The sequence below is a fragment of the Pelmatolapia mariae genome, linkage group LG14 (genome assembly GCF_036321145.2).
Source record: "Pelmatolapia mariae isolate MD_Pm_ZW linkage group LG14, Pm_UMD_F_2, whole genome shotgun sequence".
Taxonomy (NCBI): Eukaryota; Metazoa; Chordata; class Actinopteri; order Cichliformes; family Cichlidae; genus Pelmatolapia; species Pelmatolapia mariae.
The window spans coordinates 20,509,947-20,526,966 of NC_086239.1; the positions used below are offsets into that span (position 1 = coordinate 20,509,947).

At 40.7% G+C, this 17,020-nt stretch overlaps 1 protein-coding gene across 1 annotated transcript; it reads left to right on the forward strand.

The window, feature by feature from the left end:
- Nucleotides 1-1,409: 1,409 nt before the first annotated feature.
- si:ch211-235m3.5 (BICD family-like cargo adapter 1) lies at nucleotides 1,410-16,604 on the forward strand. Its single transcript, XM_063493586.1, has 10 exons — nucleotides 1,410-1,799; nucleotides 3,140-3,355; nucleotides 9,064-9,183; nucleotides 9,953-10,099; nucleotides 10,628-10,810; nucleotides 12,973-13,137; nucleotides 13,823-13,900; nucleotides 14,127-14,239; nucleotides 14,417-14,537; nucleotides 15,693-16,604. The coding sequence occupies exons 1-10, from the start codon at nucleotides 1,551-1,553 to the stop codon at nucleotides 15,930-15,932; spliced, it is 1,632 nt and encodes a 543-aa protein (XP_063349656.1). The 5' UTR covers nucleotides 1,410-1,550; the 3' UTR covers nucleotides 15,933-16,604.
- Nucleotides 16,605-17,020: the final 416 nt, after the last annotated feature.

Below are 17,020 nucleotides of genomic sequence, written 5' to 3' on the forward strand. Positions count from 1 at the left end.
TTCACTGCAGGAGGTATGTGAGCCTCCTCGTCACACTTACACCACATCTGCTGTCCCTAAACTGAACAGGAACAATGGAAACAATGGCAGCGAGGCGTGTTGGGCCCTGATGTACAGTGCGTCTGCTTTTGCCGCCATATGTACAGAAGCTGCGGCTTCCCTGACTACAAAAGCCTTGCCATGCGTCAGGATGCTTTGTCTTTTATTCCCCTGACACTGCCCCGTGCTCCATGAAACCTTGTGGAGGCTGACCCTTGACCCCTGGAAAGCGTCTAGACAATGCAGGCAGAAACGCCCTTTGTTTATAAGGCTAACTTGTTAACCACTTGCTGCCTGATTAAAAACAGAGTTCCACCTGATTCCACGAAATACTGACGTGCATACTTAAAAAAATGAAGATATAACCCATTTCCAAAACTTTACACTAACAAATTATAAATAACTGAGAAGATTAAACTAAAAGAAATTGGTAGTAATAAAATAAAAAAAAATCTCCATGTGTAAATATGTGTACTTAACGTGGATGCATGGAAAAACAATGCAGTCCTGTTCATGTGAACAAGTGCAAAATAAACATGCAGATGTATAATCTTACATTTTACAAGCTGTATGCATACTACACCCAAACAGGAGCATGTAGAAGCTCATTTTCCCCAAAAAAGAAAAGCAAAACCTTAATAAACATATTCAGCATGTAGAGAAAAAGGTATGACTTGTGTAAATGGATAAATGAGACATATATATCTATATCAATCTATCTATCTAGAGAGAGAGAGAGAGAGGGAGAGACATGTAGCTTTGAGTAAAATAGAAAAACAGGATATAAGAACCAGTCTATTTACAATTTAACACTTTATTCCAGTTCAAAGTGCTTCAAAAGTGATGAACTGATAATAATAAAAAACCCAAATTGAATGAAATGAAACCATAACAAATAAATTACATTTAAAACAGCCTGTAAGTACCATAAAATTACATCAAATAAGAATAATAAATACTTTTATCAAAGTACGAAAACATATATATAAAAAAGCATAAACACTGGTCTTTGAAGTTGGTATAACGTGTGCGCATTTCGTGATGCTGCAATGGGACGTCATCTGTTGTTTGACTAATGTCCTCCACAGTGAATGATTATAATAAACAATATGCTGCAGTCCGGTAAAACTTCAAGAAAAACAGTTCCCACTGTTTCACAGCACCATGCAGGTGCTTGTGTGTACCTTTCCATTTTACCACCGCACTCTGAGCCCTGCGGCAGGACAGGTATCGATGTGGTTGCCGAGCTGGGTGGTGACAGTTGCTCAGGTGACTGAAACCAACACCCCACGGAGACAAACCGCCATCTGCGGGTGATAGAGGGAGGGAGCAGCCTGCTTTCACCAGACAGCTCCAGCCTTCGGCTCGACTTCACTTACATTTACACTCTGCTCAACTCAGCAGCTACACGCAGGTGTCATGAGTGGGCATCCACAGATGCGCGTTTATGGCACCGTTCCCGCGTGTTTTCTTTATATAAGAAGCTATAATAAGGTGTTATTGGATTAGCTATGGATCGACTCGATGATTGGAGCTTCAAGTCCAAGAAAATAATGGACCTAGAGGAGGATTTCTTTTTCCACTATGGAGCGGAGGAAATGACAGATTATCAGGACCCCAGTGAACTTCTGGCTGCTTTAAAACAAAAGGAGGAAGAGGTTATTTTGGCAGCCCAGCTGGGAAACGCATTGCTCCTAGAAAACCGCCAGCTTAAGGAGCAGAGCGAAAAACTTCATGAGCAATACGCAGAGAAGCTGGAGGTAAGGAGAATCCGATTCCCTACAGGTGAACTATTAATCTAGTAGGTTTTGTAATAATCTAAAACATTCTGTGAAATGTTCGGGTTGAAGTGTTTAGAATTACGTCATGGTTGTTGCTGTTTGAAGTGGGCGGGTAAAACGTTTTCCTGATGTCCAAAGATTGTATGCTGTTGTTTCTCTCCCAGCTTTACGCACGAAAACGCGTTAAAATGTTTCTAACTCTATTTAAGTTAAGGTGACCAACTTAAATAGTCAACATTAATGACATAGAGTCACCTGAGTCATTTATTGGGACCTCCGACCGCACTATATTAACGTGTTCTCAATATTTTGGCCATCCCATGAAAAGACATTTACAATTGTAAATGGAAAAAGCAGCATAAAAAAGGCACTGCTAAGGTGTTCCTAATAAACTGGTTGGTTTACAAAATAATGAATGCAATATATTCTACGTTAAATAAGCTGTAACTGTATAAAGGACTAATGTAAGCAGGCAGAAATGCTGGTTCCAAATCGGAAACTAGTGCGAACTTTCCTACACCAGCACCAAATCACGTTGAGAGGCTGTGATATGAAAATAATGACCTCATTGCTTTCCCCGGGTGATGCTGATGTCTCTATCAGATGCTCGCATTTAAATCCAGTCAGGTATGGCAGTCACTTAAATCACACCAAGGACAAGACAACGGTGCGCTAATGTGTCTAAATTGATGTAAACGTGCTGCGTGAACTTTTCTGATTGAATTTGCCAGAGAGGTGTGGTAAATGTCTGGAACAGTCATTTTTTTGGGGGGGATTTTTTAGCCCTTATTGTCTTAAGAAAGTTGAGAGAAGGCAGGAAAGTTTGAAAGAGAGAGAATAGGGGAAGATTCAGACCCAGTCCTCTTTATTTACCTTACGCCTTATGGGTCACCTGCACAACTCATTGAGCTAAAATAGTGCTGGATCAATCAGTTTTCATGGCAAGTTAATGCTTGGATGAGTTTTCTGTCGACTGACAAACTGACTGATCTTTTAAGCTCTAAAGGAATGGATGAAAGCAGAGTGGATGTTTTCCTCTTCTAGCTTTAATGATATCAGCTACCCTATTGTTATGGATTCAAATTACAGCTGTTGGACATTTCCTGTTATCCGTCAGAGCACTAAATGAGGTTGACAGGTGCTTGTGCTCACTCAAATGCCTTCCAACAACACTCTCACGATGCCAAACAGCTTCACTTGCTGCAGTCGTAGCTAGACAACTGAACCGTATTTACTGCTTTACATTTTAAAATCTTTGTTTTGCCACACCCACCCTAAAAATCACCTGTTAAGGCATTTATCTTTTCCACCTCCTATAGGAGCTGGAGCAGGGAAAACATGAGGTGCGACTGAAGCTGGAGCGCCACCAGTCCCAGTGGGAGAGCCAGATGGGAGACCTGGAGCGGGATGCGAGGGAGCTGAGCGCCCAGGTGGAGCAGCTTACCCGGGCGCTCGGCGAGGCTGAGAGGGACAAGAGTCGAACTCAGCTAGAGCACAACGAGAACACTCAGCGGCTCCAGGAGGAGCTCAAAGCTGTGAGTCCCACACCTGGATGGGTAGATTCATGTTTTTCATCTTTGTTCCTCAAAAAGTAACCGAGCCTCAGTGAAACAAACACCGGCAGTAGGTTCAAAGCTTCAGGCCGTCTGAGTAAAACTAGAAAGTCACTCAATCCACTCACTGAAACTCGGTGTTCCCGTGTGAACTACTCCGGTATCAGCCTGACTGTATTTGATCTAAAGCAATGCCACACTCTGAGGATATTTGAAGGCTCATAGCAAGGTCACAGCTAAAATACTTCTACTACAAATAAGTGTTTTGATAAACGAGAAAGAGAGCGATAGAGCTAGAGTCAGCTGGGAGCTGCATATCAAAACCTGAGCAGTTTCCCTCAGGCAAATCAGCAATGTCAAGTGCAGAGCAGGAGGGAAACGACATGTAAACAAGAGGGGGAGGGAAACTTCAAGCATGACTTAATTTTAAATCCAAGAGAGAGGCAGGAAAGCTTGGAAAATACCTGGAAGAAGCTTTATTCAAATTCTAGTTCAGGCAAATGAATTCAACTCATTGCCATATAATTATTTTAGCCACTTTTTTATGTCATTGTACCTGTGAAATGTAATAGAAAAATGCCCTAAATAATCTATTAAACTTATTATAGAAGCTTTTATCAGAACATTATAATCTGTTAAGTTGGTTTATTCAATAACACAGAGTTAACCTTTAACTAGCTTGACATCATAAGGACGCTGACAACATGCCGCTGACTCACGTCTTCAGGAGTTCATGAGTTTTGAAGTAAATTATTTATGATCTTACTATCTGATCAGAAATGCAGTACACTATACGCAAAGCAGGCTGGTGACAGCTTCTTATCAGTGGAGCTGACTGGATCACACAGCTGGAGCAAACTCGAGTATTTTTCGAGAAAGTGAGGATTGTTTTGCTCAGCGTTGCTGTTGTGACGTGCTGCGTTCCACACGACAAACCGCTGCTCATGCAGAATGAACGGCAGACACGAGCTTGTAAGGAGTCAAGGTCCACAAAATAAGGAACTGTGAGCTTCCTTCCCCCTCTGTGGCTATACTGAAGGACTTGGTGTGTGGAAATCAGACTCCCTAGAAGTTCAGGAAAACGCCAATTTAGATAAAAGCTTGTATCTCTCTGTTTGAGCTGTTTTAGGGGAGAGGGAGGTGGAGGAAATACTTTATTGGGCTGCCCAGTGTTAGCCAAATGTAACTCTAGTCTGTGTAGTTGTAAAGCTGAGAGAAGAGACTGAATCTTAAGACGCTCCATGTCTGACAAGTCTTTGCCTGATGTGGTGAAAGATACTGCTGCTTCTGTCGGACAGCTGTCTGGTGGGGTGAGTTGTGGCTGTAATTCATTGAGTTTTTGTTTCTCACAGTTTTGACTGGAAGAGCTCTGTTTATTCATGGTGTCATGTTCAGGCTTCAGTAAGCTATACAGTAGGTTTCTTCTTTTAACTTAAAACAAACAACAAAACTCAAGGATATTAGGAAACTTGAATATGTCATTGAGCTAATCAATTGTAGCTGCTGTATTCAGTTTATATACTTAATGTGTGATAGACAGAATTGCATTAAATTAATCAATCCCCAAGTTGGAGTACAAGAAGCCCTGTGGTACATGGGTAGATTAGCTGAACTAATCTGCAAAAAACAGAAATTACATTTTAATTTAAAAGCCGAATGGACCTGAGCTGGTTTGAGAAGAAAAGTTAACCATTAACATTGAGTAGAAATAGATAGTAAATGTTATAAATTGATAAGAAATAGGGGGGAAAAAGTACAACCACCAGTCACTAGGGAAAATATGTATTCCCTGACTGGTTGAAAGTGGTTCTTGGAGATTCTCGGTCCTCACTGGGTGAAACTGTTGCAAAGCAAGTGTTGCACCAGAACCTCTTTGGCTTTGTTTGCTAGCAGATTAACACAAGTGCCTGTTGTTTTTATTTTTTTGTTTTTATGCTTGTCTCCAAGTACTCGTTAAGTAGGCAAGTGTTTGTATAACCTGAAAAAGTGTGATGCAAACCATAGATGGAGGAGATTCACATTTAAAGTAAAAGTTGTGGTACTGCAGTACTGCAGCCAACATGTTACAAAAAGCGCTTTTCAGTGTCAGTGTAACTCAGAAAATGGCTGGCAACTGTTTGCAGACAAGTCCATCACTTGTATTGAAATTTCCACAGCAATATGCTTGCAATCAAAGTAATCACGAGGAGGTTTTTTGCCAACCAACTGGGGAATACATGTTTGTCTAGTGACAGGTGCTTGCCAGAGGTTCACTAATTGGTCGGGAGACCTGTGCTGACCTGGGGCGGTTGACTACCATCAACTTCTAGCAACCATTTGCAACTGATTGGGGAATACTAATTTTTCCCTAATGACTGGTGGTCACCATATTTGCAGAGCAGTCTCATTCACAGTCACCATGATTGTCACACATCCAGAATGGCCAACTTAGCTGGAAGTTAAGATAAATTATTTAAGTTGTTAATCTAAAGCATATTTATACAATTAAAATGGTTTGTTCTAATTGTAGATAAACATTTAAAATGGTAACTTGGGAGTGTAGAGAAAGAAATGTAAATTTTTAGATGAAACTATAAGCTAAAAAGCCCCTGAAATGAATTAAATTGTTAGCTATAAATGAAAAAATGTTGATGTTAAAAATTGTTAGCCATGTGGCTAGCATTTCTCAAAGTATAGATAAATAAAATTGTTATCAAAAGCATGGGTAAGCATTTGAAGTGGGTAGCTAAAAGAGTAGATACACAGTTAACTGATTAGTTAAGAGTGTAGTTTTTTTTTTTTTAATAATTATTAGCTAAAAGTATAAAGAATTAAAATTGTTAGCCATATTGTTGGCAGTCATTGAAAAATATAGATAAAAAATATAAACTCTTAGCTAAAACTTTATATAAACAGTTAAAAATTAAGTGAAAAAAAAATGATGTTTAAAAGACAGATGCATTCATGAATAAAAATCTAGCTGAAAGTATAAGCTAAAAGCTAGCCGTTAAAACTAGCTAAAACGTAAAAATATAGATAAAAAGTTGCAATTGGAGTTATCAGTTCTCAGAAAATTAAAATGTGATGAAAAAACGATTTTGCTAAATTGTTAGATAAAACCTAAAAATGTATATAAATAGCTAAAATCATTAGCTGTATGGCTAGCAGCCATCATAAAGCGAGTTGTCGACTAAAAGCTAATACCTGGATAACCAGTTTAGGTGCTTCACTAACCATAACTGATAAATGGTAAGATGAAGTGAAAGTTTCTCACAGATAATCTGGTAATTATGAAACGGTAAGTAGACCATGACAGGAATCTGTAGGAGGATATAAACTGAAACCAGAGAGAAAAAGAATTTTCCAACAACATGAAAAGATTTGCTGTGAACCTCTGTCCTGGTGCACATGAGGAAGCAGCTGCATTAAAAAACAATACTGATGCGTGCCAAATTGTCACACAGTGCAGACTGTTAAAACAGGAGCTCTGGAGCAAAGTGTTGAAAATCTCAGGGAGAGGTGACTGATGTCAGGGTGTTTTTCTTACAAATCATTGCTGCAGCTGTAAACCAGGCTGAAAAGACTTTGGTCAAACATGAATCACTTTCTCTATGTTCGTTTGTTAATTTGTCACTGGAGTTTCCTGGCAGTCTCTTACAATCAAAACCACAGTTTACCGTCTGAAGAAAAACATTAAGTGTGACTGTAAGGAAACGAGATAACTGCATATAGTGAAAGTAAAAACATTTTAGTGTTTTGCAGATTTTGGCTGAAGTCTTGTGCAACATTTTTAGTGCATTAGAAAACTGAATATAAACACATCTACTGGATAAGAAATACCAGACTGGAATGGGAGTATGATTACTGGATGATGAGCTGGAAACGCTGATAGTTTCCTGCATGTTTTCATGCGTCATTTGTTTCAATTTTTTAAAAAAGCAAACAACAAAACTCGGTATCCACAAATGAAAGTTTAGGACTTTGCTATGAGCTTATTTCAGGTAGACCTGACTTACTGTCGGGGATATTATGAGCAGACACTGGCCAATAATAGACAGATTGTACTGGTTAGGGATGTATTTGCCTCATGACTGGTAATAGCCCAAGGCAAATAGGATGACTTACTGATGCCAGCGATAAGTGTTTGTGTATTTATATCTATACTTGTTATGGCTATACATTTTTTAAAATACTTTTTAACATATTATTATTTAAAGAGGGTTTCTGTTCATTTCACTTTAGTTTTTATTGTTTGGTTTCACTTAAGTTTCAATATAATATAACCTTTTAGATATAATTCAAACGTACTGTGTGTGCATACATGCAGAATATTGAATAACTTGTATCCAAAAAGAGTTAAGACCATTGCAGACAAGTGTTTCTAATTTTTTGGTCACTCTGTTTATATCTTGTTTTCTGTCAGGTTAACCGATGCAGATCACATTACCTTTTCACTTCCTGCTTCCTACTCAGGGTCACATATCACTCACACCGGTAGCGTTTTATTGGGCAGCTGTGACAAATCCCTCACTGTGTACATTGTTTAAGACAAGCCACCGTGACCTCGGTCAGCATCGCCAAGCTCACAGACAAAAAAGGAAAACACAATATACATTACAGAGAGATATAAATCTTTCATTTTGTTCTTTGATGTTGCACCAATGTTCCTTTATCCCAGGGGAAAGCCATCTTTTCTCTGTGCCCCCCAAGGGGCTTGGTTATAGCTGTGGAAGCCAGCTGTTGGATACTTCAGCGTGTGGACTCATGAAGGCTTGGAGGAGGGGGGGCGTGGAGTGTCCTCCGTCCCGTCCTCGTTTTGGTGGATCTCAGTGGGTCGGTGCCTCTATTGTGGAAGAGGCCCATACTGAAATGTTCATTTTTAAACCCAGACTTCTTCTCTTCTCTCTGCTTGCTTTTTGTTTTTGTCCTTTATTCACTCACACAGACACACGCTTCCCTCTACTTATGTCCCACAAACCTGCCTCACATCCTCCATACTTTCAAGCTCTTCCCTCCAGCTTTTACTCTGGTGATGTCCGAGTTCACCATTGTTGTTTAATGTGGCATGATGATATCACCCCCAAGATCAAGATGCCCTCTGCTCCATCTGCCGTAGAGGCCCGCCTTTCATCTTGTATTATGTGGCATTGATTGGACCTGACAGGGCCCCACCGAACTGCTGAGTAAGGGGAAATAAGGGTCCCAGTCCAGGACAAGGGAGGGCAGAAGGGGGGGCCTTCACAGGGCCTGTAGGCACAGCAGCTTCCCAAATTTTTAATGTTGCCGAATTTGTGTTTGAATCAGCTTTCAAGTTTTCCAATATTCAGTGTTTTATGGCTAAAGCTGAAAATGGGGAAAAATGAATGAATCACTCATGCTGTTAGTTTTTACATCTATCCTGTTTTTGACCCCAGTTTTGGAAGCACTGCAGGCTATCAGGAAAACCAATAACCAACCACATTTAAATTTAGTCAACTAATCCCCAGCTTCTTCTCATCTTGCTGCACACTGCAGGGCTTTAGCCAAGACTTTTATTTTCTTAAAGCTCAGGCTACAGGCAGGCTTCATTTTGGATTTTCACTTTAACTGATCCGCGTGTGTGACGCCAGTCTCTGGCTGAGATCTTTTTAACCCTCTCCATATTTCTCATTTCATTTGCTCCCTTTGTGACTCTCCTGTGTTCGTGTTCTCTTTCTTCTGTGCACGTGTAGGCGATGGAGGTGGAGAGAGCCATGTCCACTGAGCTGCAGGCTCTGAAACAGGAGCTGCAACAAAAAGGAAGTCACAACAGGCAGCAGGACGAGGAGCTGATGAGTGCCATGAGAGAGCAGGCAAGTACTCTAATGCACATGTGCGGCTGTTACTGTGACTTTACAGAGGTGTAGCTTCATATTTATGCTAAAATATGGTCTTCTTCTTGTAGCATATCATATTTTTGTATCAATTTTTTCTCAAATGCCTTTCTAATAATTACTTGGCATCAGTGAAGCTTGTAGTAAATGAACTTCTATCTCTTCATGTCTGGCCCATACCTGCTGGTCATGTTTACATGGTTCTTAAAATAACATCTTCTAAGTAATGTTTTACACAAAGTCAAATGGCAAATAAACAGTCTGTCTAAAAATTGATCTTTTCTAATACATAATGCGTTTTATTTCATGCAATGGATGTGGTTATATAAAACAAAAAAGTCCTGGAGAACCAGCAGCAGAAACTGGGAAAAAAAGTACTAAAACAACACTTTATTTTGTAATAATGGTTTGATTAAAGGTTTTTAAAAAGGAATATATGTTTTGAAATGACTTTTGAAATTGTGATGAGCAAGTTCACCTTCTTTTTTGGATGTACTCCTGAATAGGATAAATACAGTCAGAGAGATTCTCGGTAAATCATCCTTTTCTCGATAAATTGTTCATTTCCGAAAATGAGAAGAAAGATAGCCTTCCAAGTAAAAGTAGAAAGGTTCAAATATCAGCTTCATTCCTCCTGTTAGTGGATTGTTTTGTTGTGATGCAAGGGAGTGGTGTGAGTTAGTGAGAATTTTCCTCCCTGAGGGGAAAAAAATAACTTTGTTATCTGTGTTTCTGCTTGTTTTTCCAGGTGTTGCGTCTCTCACAGAAGGAACAGGTGCTGGAGCAACGATTGGAGAGCGTTTGTCAAGAAAACGAAGAACTGAGGGCGAGTTTGGCCTCTTTGGACGCACGCTTGGCGCTGCACGACCAACTCAACGAGCAGCACAGCCAGCAGGTACAAACATGAATACAGTACAGCGCAGGGAAGACTGTCATTCGATCTCTGTAGTACATAAGCGATCTGATTAGAGCTCATTGTGGCAGCAAAACCGCATCATGTGGTTAGTGCGTGACTAAAAGAACCACAATGACAAAGATTTTCTGCTCCCTCTCTGCCAGCCTGGGTTTCGGTAGGATTGTGGAAAGTACCGCTAAACAATCACCTCACTCCCGTCACTGTATCTCTCACCCGCAACTCTGGATTCCACTCGTGTTCTTTTAGTTTCATGTTTGGCTTTAGGCTGGAATCTGGCATGTCAGGATTTCTTTCTCTTGTTGGTACAGTCTGTTTACACGAGTCTCATATTACAGGTCCTTCCAGAGCTCATTTGACTCTTAGGCTAAAAGCGGGGATCTGTGTAATCTAGCAGAATTCATAATCTGATTTTTATCGTAGCTTCTTCATCTGTCGGACGTATTATCCTTGTCACATTTCTGTTTTCGTTCATGTGTGCATGTGCCTCTCCTTCTCTGTGCTTTTCAGCTTGCCGAGGCGTGGCAAGAGGTGGAGGCTGCACGGGGTCATTCACAGCAGCTTCAGGCCCAGGTGGAGGAGCTTCAGGAGGAGGTGTCCCTGCAGGAAGCCAGGAGCTACGGCGACACTTCCCTGTTGTCTGAGCTGGAAAGTAGCCTGGAGATAACAGGCCTTGGAGTCAGCAAAGAAGAGGTAGGTTTACTGGTTAATACAGTCAAAGCATATTGTTTTATAAAAAACATCCAAAACATGCCTCATGTGGCTGATTGAAGTATTTCAATTTAATTTAAAAATATAAAGTTCACTGTGAATAAGAGTAAAGCTAATGGTAAGATGTCTCGTGACCTTATACATAAACATCACTCCACTTAGAAGACAGAGTGATGAGGGAGAAAGGAATGCAGGGGGGCACATGTAGATGCACAACATCATTGTAATCAAGTGCAGGTGATCTTAAAACTAGGAGAGAGACATGACAATTTTACTGTCTGTGTTAGCCTCACATAAACAATCCTGCTCCTTTAATACTTATTTGAGCATCGATTATCTATCAGTCCACAGTTTTGAAGAGTTAACGTCTTAAATTTTCTCTTTCTCATTCTCTTTGAATGATGATTGGTAGAAAACTGCAGTAGTAGTTGGTAGAAACTGCAGTCCCAAACTGTTCTCAAGTTTACTAATTTGTGCCCGGCCCCCGAAGCAGCAAGAATAATTTATAATTTATTCTTCTGTATTTGTATTGTTGGTATTTTAGTATCTCTGGGTGCAATAAGCATGACTTTTCTTCAATGTTGATTTTTTGCAACATCGTGATGTGTTATCCTGTATCAGTGTTACGATCTAAAATTATACGTACTGTAAAGCACAAACACACAAAAAAGTATTAGAAAAAAATGTAAAATTCCTCTTATAGCACTGATGTGAATGCTGTGGAGTCACTGCAAGACAAAATTGGAAAAACACCCAAACAGCTCTGTGTAGGAACAGCTGCACACTATCTCCATACTGTGGTTGGCTTTTGGTGCTGCAGTGGGCCCGCAATGATTCACAGGCCACGTGCGTTTTGAGGGGAAACTGTGTTCCTGTGATGACTGGAAATGAAATTATCAAGTCGTCTTTCTTGAGAATGAGATCGCACATTTATAGCACCAGAGATACATCATTTATACTCTGAATTTTGGAAAGCGTTTGAAAATGTTGTAGCAAAAGCACGGTAGCTGTCTCTACAGAGAGGGACGCCATGCAGGAACATGTTGTGCGAGTTCTTGGTGACAGTGTGACAGCGTGTTTGCTGTCAGGACACATTTTGTGAGGAGAAGGCGCGAAGCTCCTCATTGTACAGAGTGAAGTCCTGGACGAGGACTTGTGCAGAAGTCACATGTTGGAGTTGTGTCTGGGAGAGAGCAGAAAACGTCTTCTCACCGTCCGTGTGTCTGCTGTTATTGTTGTGTTGCAGCAGGAAAAAGTAATGTGTTGCTGCACTCGTGAGTCACATTTCCTGTTTGTCATTACCACATTGTCGGAGACTTTCCACATTGTTGTCACATGTGGGGTATATGATGATGGCAATACCTCACTAAAACATAAAGCTCATTATTTTTGTGGAAGCCACAATTACTGTTCAATTTTTAAGCATTTTTTTTTACTCAGACTGATTTTATTTTATTATATAGAACTTTCTCAGAGTCAGGGGTGTTAAAACTTATGCAAACAACTGTGACTATTTATCACCTGAAACTGTTCCTGTTTAGTTATTTTTGTTATGATCAGATAAGCACTGTCACGTGATACACATGACTCGGGTAAGTTAAATATGCCCATGAGGTAATGCTGACTCCTCCAGTCGTATAAATACATGTCATTCAAGACATGCGAGAAGAAGATGGGGAATGCTCGCAGGAACAGAGAAGAAGAAATAACTTGTATAACACACAGAAATTCCTTTTAATATGCTGTTAGGTCCAAAGCAGTAGGGTGAATGTGAAATGAAGAGTTTCTCAAGGCAAAGAAATGGGATATACTTCAATGGCCAAGTCAGTCGCCTGACTAAAATCCTTTGCAGTCAGACTTCACTGACTGCAAAGGATTTTATGAAAAAGTCTGTAATTCCTAAGCAGTTAATTCAGTTAATTGAAAGTTTGCTCTTCAATCACATCTTGATTGCTTAATTTAAAACCCATTGTGATGGTGTGGTAAGGGAAAGAGTGTATGGAGGTCAGAATTCGAGCAGCATCCTCCAAGCCACTGTAAATTTTGTTGCATGTTTAATATTTTGGTTCATGTGTTTATGCGGCTGACACTATTTTGAAAGTCACAGCAAGCACATATCAACACGTTTCTTCTGTTTTTCTTAGTTAACGCAAGAAATGGGGTCCATCCTTCAGTTACTCCTCCCGCTGACCCAGGAGCTGAACGGCTCAGAGCAGTCAGAGGTCGCTGATCAGCAGGAAGACCTGAAGGCCATGTTGCATCGGCTGAAGGGCGTGACTCAAACTCTTTCACAGGCATCCAGGCCACAGGTGAGCTGCGCACACACGAACAGCAAATGGGGCAGGGAGAGGAAATGCGAACAAAAGGCTGACCTTGTTGTTTGAAACATGAGAAGGACGGGAATAGTACACTGTAGGTTTTGTCATGTCCTCGAATCATAAAGAAATTTACACAAAACAATCTGAAGGTCTGACGTCTAAGAAACGCAGGGCTGTACCAACACGTCAGAGCACATTTATTGCTTTTCAAACACACAACTTACAGGTGAGAGATGCAACGCTTAACACTCAAACAGTGCATCTCTTTCTGTTGTACAATGAGAGACAATTGTACTGTTATTTCCTTACTTAGTTTTTTCTTTGCTAGAAGTCGGACGCAGATGCAGGAAAAGCATAAATCATAGATCCAGAAAGCAGCCTGCTCACATACTATAACAATCCAACCTATCTACCCCCTAGTGGCTGTTTGAGACACCACAGGGTGTTCACACACAGGACAGATTGCTTTGCGCGAGCATTTACAATAGTCCAGTTGTGTCTTGTGGCATTTATCTTACATTCAGAGCAGTAACATGAGTCTGTCAGTGTAACTAAAGGGGCCAGCCTCACCCCTTCCTCCACAAGTACACCTCCACAAGTAGGCCAACGCCACAGAAAGTCCTTCTGATGCACACACCGCTGACACCTGATCTCTCTGTTAATGCCTCTGTCCCAGGAGCTGAATCAGGGTTTTGTCGAAACGACGGGTGATGAGAGTGGGAATCTGAGCATGACACAGGAGCTGAGAGATCAGGTAACCAAGGGATGAACAGACCCGTCCGTCAAGGAGGGACAGCACCTGTGGCAGCAAACCATTATATGACAAAAAGGTTGCACCAGTGCTGACCCTGCTGATCTTGATGCGATATCTAAATTCAGAGATATTTGTGTGCCTCAGAATTGCATTTGACAAGCATATAAACATTCATTATGTAGTATTTTATACTGTGGTCTAAAGAGCTCTTATTGTCTTCCTGCAGAATGTGCAGCTGCAGCAAGAAAATGCTGAACTGATGCAGAAGCTGCAGAGCGTTCAAGATCAAACTGAAGTTGTCCAACAGGCCATCAAAGACCGAGATGAAGCCATTGCGAAGTAAGTAATGAGTTTATTTATCCAATTCAAGTGAGAAAGTTCAAGATTACATGTGTTATATTTTTAAAACTGAAAAACACTAATTCCTAGTTCCCGAGCATGGCTCAGCTCTAAGTTTTAACTTGTTATGGGTGTTAAAATCCTTACTTTAAAGATCTTTGTGTGACTTCTTTGCAGGAAAAACCGAATGGAAGAAGAGCTGGTGAGAAGTAAAAACGATATGATGTCTCTCAACAACCAGTTACTGGAAGCCATCCAACGCAAACTGGAGCTATCACAGGAGCTGGAGGCCTGGCAGGTAAACCACTCACTTTTCTCTGTAGACCTCCAGTCTAATGATCTTTCTTGCATCACTTTGTCACACTGTCCTATCATCTCGTAGCCTGTTTGCAGGGCCTTCTGCTTCAGCACATTCTTATTACGTTTAATCACCTGCATCGCTGATGGGAAGGCCACATTTTCAGAGGCACTGCCTGTGTTTGAGATTGATGTATTGGTCTGAGATTCTAGAGTAGAAAGTCAGAGACAAGCGCCATCATAAATCTCCATGTCCTGACAGTTTGGAGGGATAAGAGCGGCATGTGTCTTTGAGCCCTTCTGCTGCTGAGTAATTATGCCAAGCTGAGCCATCTGCCTCAGTGTCTGAGCCTTCACGCTCTGGTGAAGATAATGCAGATAATATTTAGAGCAAACCACTGATTCACTTCTTTAAATACTGTGTTTCTGAGCAACCACAAGATGTTCTTCTGTAAAAACATATAAATTCTTATTAAAAAATAATGTAAGATTAATATAAATGATTATTTAATACAAAAGTCATGCAAAGAAAAGGTTATTTACTCAAACGGAAGTCAGACCGTTTGAGTAAATAAAAGTGACCGGTCAATTTATTGGACCAGTTTTGCCTTCAGAACTTCATAGATTTAATGAATCTGAACGCTGACAAGGAAGGTGTTTTATAACCTCTTTTTACTATTATGAACAAATATGCCTAGAAGCACATTGTCTCAATCCATCTCCCAATGGTTTGATTTCAAGACTGTGATCAATAGCTTTAAACCAGTATAGTTTTTCTTTTTCCTCCTCCTCCGGCTGAATTATGTCCTCAACATGTCTTGAAGTTCTGCAGAGGCCTAGTAATGAACTAATCATTTGATTCAGGTATGCTGACCCAGGGTGATATCTAAAACCTGCAGGACACCGGCCCCTGCTTTACCACATCAATGAATCTTCTCTGAGGTCTTCCTCTTTTCCTCCTGCCTGGCATCTCCATTTTTTTTTAAGAGTCAGTACTTTGTTGGTTTTCTCGTGGGACTTAATGATAACTAGTTTGCCTCTTTAATACTACGACTCTAGTACTAACATGCTGTCTTTGCCAATCATGGGATACCAGACTGAGTCCCGGCTCCTAAGTCTCGCTGCTCATTTCCTCTTCCTCCCCACCTTTCCCCAGGATGACATCCAGATCTTCATCAACCAGCAGCTCAAGTCCCAGCAGCAGTTGGAGCAGCCTCAGAAGAAGCCCGCCTCCAACAACAGCATGTCATTCTTTCGCAGACCCAGCAGAACGGCTTCCACTTGGTCACGCCAGTCGTCGGCCTCCTCCTGGAATTCAGACTGCGATCAGGACAAAAACCAATCCCCGTGGAGGGACTGGTTAAGACGGGGCAAAGGGGTGCAGTACAGCAAATAGTGAACACTAAGTGCTAGAACACTACTGGACTACTGTGGAGCAGATGCACCAAGAGAAAAGGTCAAAGGGAACTCACTAGTGGAGCTTCTTGTACATCATGTGAAGGAGAAAAAAAGCCATGAAGACAAAAGGAGCCACTGCAAACAAAGACTGAAACACATTTCACTGAGAGGCTGAGGCTTCTCAAGACGAAGACTGTGACAACATTGTTACAGAATTACAATTGAAGGTTTAACTGTAAATATCGCGCCCTATTTTGTAAAATGGTGAATAAGTAGCTCAATGGAAAGTATTTGTTCATGTAATTTAAGATTTAACACATCAAAGAGAAGTAAGTGATTAAACACTACATTTTTCGTTGTACTAAATTTGTCCTTATCATGTTGGATGTAAGAACTTATGTTTGTTTTTGGGGTTTTTTATTGTCAATGTTGCTAAATGTGTTTGAGAAACGATGTACGTTTTCTTGTACATGAAGAAATCTGTTATTTTTATAATTTTGTTCTCATAGTTTCAGTTAAAAATCAAACATGTTGTCTGAACATGGACATGGTATGCGTCTGTGGACAGCAGAAACTCTATTTTATGTGAGGCACTGTTCAGTATTGAAGCTGCTTTGTACAAACTGACCAAGTCTGGAAGGACTGACAGAAAGTTTCATAAAACATTAAATGATCCTCAGTCAGGTCTCATTTTTCGCCACTGTTTGTCTTCAGAACTCTCCATGATGAGTTTAAAAGTTATTTACTGAAGATATTCTGGCTTTAATAGGGGAAAAGATGCAAGATTGAAGACAATACACAAATATGGGGACGGGTTAATCTGTCAGGAATGAAAGGAGGCTACATTGAAAGAAATGAAAATGATCAACCTACAGAGGGCTGAAGTCAAATGTAGCAGCTTACAGTATGTCCAAGGATTTCATCCTGATACCTAATGGCAATTAGGGTACTGTTGCTTAGCCTATAGAGTTCTGTGTGTCCCTCCATGGATATGCCTCCCCAGATAATCACTGACCCACCACCAAACCGGTCATGGTTTCTTCACTTTTCATGTCTGCCACATGTGCTCAGGGTGAACCTGCTCTC